Genomic DNA, 7,289 nt, shown 5'->3' with positions numbered 1-7,289 from the left:
TCTGGGAGAAGTTTGGGGAAGAGATGTGAGCTTGGGGTTTGGGTGGGTTTTGCTTGCTTGCTTGTTTGTTTGTTTGAGGGTTTGTCTTGTTTTGATTTGATTTTTTTCAGTGTGTTTTTGTTTGTTTGTTTGTTTTCCTTGCTGATCTTCAAAGGGCTATTTTCTGGCTATGCACGGAGAAGGAAGGGAAAACCCCTGGGTAGGGATCTCACCTGCTTTGGGGGTCTGTGCTGCTCCCCTCTCTTGCTGGGGTAGAGGTGGTGTATTACATCTTTTCTGTCCCCCTTTGCTCCGTTCCGAGCTGTGGGGCTGTCGTGATCCGCACAGTCCCAGCTTGGCCTGCCTCAGCGGAGATTTCGGAGCCATGCAGCCATGGGATGCACACCGCGCCCAGCAGTCCTCAGCAACCCCCAAACTCAGGCACACACGTGGGGAACAAAGCGTGTAAAAAACACAACACAGGTGGGCACACACCACACACACATACATACCACAGACACACACACACCACGCAACCTGCCAGTGTTGGGGGAGCACAGCTTCCCCTCCTTCAGCATCGGTCGCTCTGCCCCATGCAGAGCCCACTCGTGGGACACCACGGGCAGAGCCTCAGACCCTTTCCACACCCTCCCACACACAACCCACACCATGCACAACCTGCCCAACCTTCGTCCTGCAGCTCCACAAGACCCAACAGCGGTTCACACACACTGTCCAGCAATGCACACCCATGTTCCCAAAGCGCTGCCGCAGAGACGACCCAGAGAGGCATTGAAAAGTGCTGATGAATTCTTATGGCTTGTGCATAGGAAAAAGGAATGAAGTAGATTTCTTTCCTTTTGAATCTGATTTGGGTCCTATCCTTCACCCCAGGAGCTGTAGAAGTGCTCCTGTATCAGTGCTGATACATCTTGGTAACAGAGGGCTGGCTCTGGGTGCCTGAGATTTAACGTCCCCTTGCATGTTGATGCAATCTTTAAAATTGAGATCCTGTAACAACCTCCCTTATTTTATTATTCTGTTTTCCACCATAATACCTTGCTTCTCCCAGGCTATTTTTTTAACATTGTCTAAACTTAAAACTCGTAACAGTCTTAATAGCCTTAAAACCTGTGTAGCTAAGAGGCTGGTCTTAAAAACTGCTGACCATCCGCTCAGTGCTACTGAATCTTCACTTCATATTAAAAAAAAAATTTCTTGTGCATGCAGGCATGTCCCTCTTTCCCTATCATGAATGTGGTAGTGAGAGACACTATCTCAGAATTGTTTATGTTCCTGGAAAGAGCTGGTTTATATGAGTAGTTACATGACACAAAGCTTGTTAACTTAAGCAAAACCAAAAGAATAACTGGGAAAAAAGCAATACTTACTATTTTTCCTGACAAATGTAGATGAATTTTAGAATTTTGAATATTTAGTTCCTGAGATTAATGACTGGGTGATGTAAGGATAATTTGTAGAACATTTTAAATTGCTAATAGACCTTTGGGAACTGAATATGGTATTAAATAGTACTGATAAACTCTATACAGTAAACTGCTTGCTTAGACTTGCTACTTGCTAGGAAAAAAAAAAGCTAACGAGAGGCAAATTTTCATGTCTTCATTTTGTAATGTACTGTAAACTTGCCAGAATTTCAGAACAGAGCAGAAGATATACTATAAGCTGGAGACTCCTTCTAACAGCACCTGTAGATATAAATAATAGACTAATAAAAAGCATAGCATGTTATTAATATTTTATATAAGATTAATCTGTAGGCACTCAGGCGTGCTTATACTTAATAATGTACACAAGCACACAAACATGCATATATCCTGAAAAACAAAATAAACAGTACTTCTGCACTGTTGTCACAGTACTTCTGCGCTGTTGTCACCAGTGTATTATGATGTTTCCTTCCATAACTGCATATTTATGGGTGAATATCTTGGAGAAAGGGACTACCACATCTTGAATGAATATAAAATATCCATCATATTGCAGCTGTTATAATTAACAAATAAGAAATGACCTTGCAGGGTGTAAGGTTGTGCGTCTATATACAAAATTATAGACACACATTTTTAAAAATGTATTTAAAGTGTAAAAATAATCCAGTGACATCAACTGATATTTCTCTCTCTCATTCCTAATAAAGCAATAGCATTACTTATGAAAAACATAAAGTATGTGAGAATCTGGATTTTGTCAATGAAAAGATGCACAAATATTTAACTCTGAGGGAGTCAGGGAGACTTACATTTCAGCAGATGCCCAAGCGCTTAAGTAAATCAGAATAAATCATCGCACTCCAGCCACCCTATTGTCCTCTTCGTCTATACAAAGGGAAACCTACAATCAAAACAGACCAAGCTCTCTTTTGCATCATGCGTTGTTGGGATTTTCATTGTGTTGACAAGACTGTTGGGTTAGAGTATGGCTCTGTTGTTCTCTCTGCTGTCATCTACACAACCCGTCATCAGCTTGTGTTGGCATTTTGTACTGACTTGTGGTATTTGATGGGGAGACAGGAATAAGGAAGGGAAAATACTCTCCCGCTCTTTGCTGTGACTACCTTTTTCAGTATCACATAGCCTAACTTTTGTTCATTCTAGGCTTGGGAAACAAAGCAAAAGCGCACTTCACACAAAGGAGTATGTTGCGTTGAGTATGAACCAGTCAGCTAGAGGGAAAAGGATTGAGCCCCAAAAGTGAGCTAGCAAAAATGAACGTAGTCTTTTGTTATTCCTCTCCCTCAGACCACTTGGCAATAATCATAGGATAGAATAGAATAGAATAGAATGGAATAGAATCATAGAATAGTTTGGGTTGGAATGGACCTTTAATTGTCATCTAGTCCAACCCCCCTGCAATGAGCAGGGACATCTTCCACTAGATCAGGTTATATATAATCTCCTGAGATGATTCAGTAGCTGAAGTGATTCAGTATATGGCAGTACTGGGGTCCAGCTATTTCACCCAAATGTGATCTGCTGCACAAACCATCTCTCTTCCTCACCCACCTTTTTCCTCTCAAACAATCATATTTGTTGAAATCAACATGAAGGTGAAAGATCAGAGGGTAAAACTCTGTCATGAATAAAGAAGAAGAAATTGAATAGAGTTGGATGGAAGAGAAGCCCTGAAGAAGGGTTTGTGTGCCTGAAAGCTTCCCTTCTTTCTTTCTTTTTTTTTCCCCAAATCTATCAGTTGCAATATAAAAGATATTCCCCCTTCATCTAAATCTTGTCTTGCTTGTGTCTTTAGACCTCTGTAGGTGTAAGAGCACAACTATCACCATTTACAGTCATCTCTAACACAGTAACTTCTGGAAACAGATGATGTCAGACCAGATGATGTAATCACTTCCCTGTGGGAATAAACGGTTGTCCTAAAAAGAGTCTTTTTAACATTCACAGGCCCATTTCACGTGGTACTCAGAGTACAAAATTGCTGAGGCAATCTGCTGGATGATCCTACCAGTTATCTCACCTTCTTCCTGCTCTCCTCTTCTTTTTCCTAGCCTTGCAGTGGTGTGGGTAACTAGTCAGGGAGCAATGGCCACAGTTTTCCCTTCTTTTATGCACACTGGTGGGCACATTGCTTTGCCGTGGCTATGTGTGGGGCTCTTCATCTGATGAGCTGATGGGGTCTTATCTATCCTGGCACCAGATGCTAGTCTGTGAAGATTTCTAAAGCAAGAAAAAGCTGCTAAGAGAAATAGGGATCTCCAGGTTGAACTGCTAAACTTATGAAAGGCATTATTTCCATTCTATTTTTGAGGGCATTTTCTTCTGCTTCTTCAGCTTGTGTCTGTTAGTATCCCACCTCTCAAATACCCTGATTTGACAAGACCAGCTCAACAGTTGAACAAGGATTGACTTTTTCAACAACACCTACAGTGGCATTGGGTTGACGTGAAAGAAAAGCTGGTTGTTGCCCTTGCTGTTTAGTGTGACTTAAAACATACCTTATCTTCTCCGCATTGAGCTGCACTTCACAAAATCATTTGTCCACTCTAATGCATGATCAGAATATGGGGGGAGGAATACACTAAAGCATGTGTGTTTGGCAAGAAACCTAACCCTTCGTCTTGCGGTGTGGTTGCACTTATCCTCTCCTTTCTCTTTCCGGCAGCCCTCCCTTTGTTTACTGCCATGACTTTTTCTGTTTACCACCTGGTCTAAAGGCCAGGATTTCATCCATCTCCTCTCCAAGGTGGTGTTTGTGGTAGGAGGTCTGTGCCTTCAAAACTGCACACAGTTTGTGACAAAGACATAGCTTCGCCTAGAAAGCACCACACCACACTCTGTTGCTGTGTCAATGAATAATTAATATAGTGAAATAATTATATGCAACAGATTTTACCTTCTTGTAATTTGCAACTTGTTCTCCATGTTACTGGAGAGCAAATGACTTAGACTTGTTGTTTTCTTTTACTTTTAACACATACCTGGCTTACCTGGAATTGCTTTGTTTAAGATCATATTGCATAAACATGGTATTTTTAAACATTCTAGACTGTAAACAACCTTCATCTAAATAGTAATGAGAAGTGTTCCAGTAAATTCTGGTTAGGGTAGGAGCAGCTGCAGGGTAACAGTTTTTTGGATTAAAGGAACAATTATTTATCTGGCATAAATGGTGCACATACTGGCTTAACCTGGCAAGAAGATAAATTTTAATATGACACTGATTTCAGTACAGTCTCACTCATTATAAATTTTACAGACTTATTGAAGTAAATAAATATGTACACATTGCTACTGTTTTCTTGACACGTATGTATGTACACGTGTGTATATGTATTGTGTGGCAGGAGACGCCAGACAAACAAATCTACTCAGTGTTAACACTCTTCACAAATGTATCTGACAGACCAGAAGTTTGAAAATGTTGACTGAAAATATTTATAGGTTTCTGTGCAGCCCTGCCTCAGATATGAAAAAAAAAAATAACCAAAACAAACCCAAACACCAAAACAACAAAAACCCAGAAACATTTCAGGCACGTGGCATCACATTTCTGTATGTGAGCACATAAGCTCATGAACTGTAGCTTTGAGCTGTGCAAAAATGTGCATAAGTGCCCTTGATGTGTCTATATGTTTGGTGATACATGATTTGTCTCTACATTCTGTCTGAGAAGTGGACACTAATATCTGTCCTGTAGCATAATTAGAAAAGTCATAAAATATCCTGCTGTACTGAGTCAGGATCTCACCCATCTGGGATTTATACCAAGAGATGTTCTTTTCTGGTTTTGCTGTCAGCACAAATGTTTAAATATACCTTCAAGAGCTGAAATATTTGGAAAGAAATTCTGTTTGCCTTATGTAAGCAAGCAATAATCTGCCTTTAATGAAGTTTCATCCTTCAGTTATATTCCTCTGTCTCTGCTAAAACTGGAGCATACATAGTCTTCTTAATTTTAATGGGGATTAAGTGTGGAAGAAGATAAAGTAAAGGTGTTAGGAACTTGTCTACAGCGAGCTATTATTTTTTTTTATCCTATCCTATCCTATCTTATCCTATCCTATCCTATCCTATCCTATCCTATCCTATCCTATCCTATCCTATCTATCTTTTCATATCCTATTCACATCACAGAATTTAGATTACAAACTAAAATTTTTAAGCATAATAAGTGAGCTCATGCAGTGCAAAAAGATTAGGGTGTTCACAGGAAAGAAGAAATTATCATGGTAGTTTAAAAAATACAGTATCTTTCCTTTAAACATGAATGATGAGCACAGATTCATTCTGCTCTAAGAAAGTCTTTATATCATTGTCCTCACAGAAACCATCTGAACTCCTTCTAGTAGTGCACTGAATTATATGATATTTTATATCACTGTCATATGCAGCTCATTCTTTTTTCTCATCTTTCCCCCAGGGAAGACTTGCGCATGCAGTGGTAAGATTTATTTCTTCCACAGAATTTTTTATTGTAGTTAGGTTGGAGAAGGCAGGTCAAAGAAAAATGTTTTGCACTTGGTGATAAAATATGTGTTAGTCCTTAAGATTTTTTTTATTTCCCTGGGAGTTTGTACTATCCTCTTGGATCCACTGCAGAGAAAGTTTTCTCTCTTGCTCTCTCACATATTAACTTTAAGTTAAAAGCTTGATTTTGCCTGAGGAGTTATTGATCACAGTCTTCATTGAAAGATTTGGTGATCATTCAGCAGTTTTAGACCCAGGCCAAGTAATTGCCACTTTCAAGAAATAAACAATTCCAGAACTAACCTGAGATAAACCGATGTAGCTCAATAGATTTCCATCATTAACATCAGCTGAGGATTTGACCTAACTGTAGAAGGAGTATATAAGAGTTCAAAGGCGTGGAAAGCCATTCTGGCTGCAAATCACTGCAAACCTATAGTGACGGTCCATCTTTGTTATCCTAAACACTGCTATGAGAGTTAAAATGAACATTTCTCACTACAACCAATATCCTAAGCTTTTCACCAACTGCATTTTTAAAATCCTGAGTGACACCTGAATCTGGTTCAATCTTAGGTTGTTAATCATTTTAGATACAAGACTCAAAAGACTGACGATATGTAGTTTTTACCAAGCATAAAATCAAATGAGGTAGCCATAATGATGTAATGTGACTGTAAAGCTTGTAAGGTCTAATAGTTCACTATTCCCAGACTGAAATGTCAATCTGTTCATCTTTCTCAAAGCAACAAAACCAAAAGCACTCCCCCCCAAAGTACTCCAAAAACCCAAACAAAAACAACAACAGAAACAACCACAAGTAAACAACAGAATTGTTCTTCATTATTTACTTTTCAAAACATGGAATATGAGGTTTCCTCACTCTAACTTTTTTTTTTTTTTTTTTTTTTTTTTTGTAGGTGGCACCTGTGTTGTTAACCCCACCGACCTGTTCTGCTCTGTTCCTGGTCGCTTATCTCTCCTCAGCTCCACTTCCAAGTACAAAGTGACCATTGCAGAGGTGAAGAGGCGCCTTTCACCACCAGAATGCCTCAATGCTTCCCTCTTAGGAGGTATTTTGAGAAGGTAAGTTGAAGGTGAGAATAACAAGTCCTAGGCAGTGCTGTAATTTCTGTAATTTTATTTTCTGCAAATAGGTTTTGTTCTCCTTCCCCACTTGGATAGGTGGTCACAGTTTGGGAGACCGGAAGGAGGTGGATTGGGAGTGAACACTGTTTCTAGGGAAAGTTTCAATACATGAGAAAAATGAAGATTGTGTTGACATTTTTCACAGAAATTTTACATTTTTCAGTGATCTAATTTATTTTTTTTACCCCCTCAGTTCAGTTACTCATCAGAGATGGC

At 39.5% G+C, this 7,289-nt stretch overlaps 1 protein-coding gene across 1 annotated transcript in view; it reads left to right on the top strand.

Moving 5' to 3' along the window:
• The window catches only part of TFAP2D (transcription factor AP-2 delta), a 48,827-nt gene that overhangs the window by 10,198 nt on the left and 31,340 nt on the right, over window positions 1–7,289 (top strand). The window contains exon 4 of the mRNA XM_075049824.1: window positions 6,845–7,010. Within this exon, the coding sequence (XP_074905925.1) occupies window positions 6,845–7,010 (166 nt within the window). The remainder of the gene's footprint in view (window positions 1–6,844; window positions 7,011–7,289) is intronic.

This window comes from Buteo buteo, chromosome 17, assembly GCF_964188355.1.
Source record: "Buteo buteo chromosome 17, bButBut1.hap1.1, whole genome shotgun sequence".
Classification (NCBI taxonomy): domain Eukaryota; kingdom Metazoa; phylum Chordata; class Aves; order Accipitriformes; family Accipitridae; genus Buteo; species Buteo buteo.
Note: the sequence above shows the minus strand (reverse complement) of the source record. Positions and strands in the feature narration are given on the sequence as shown.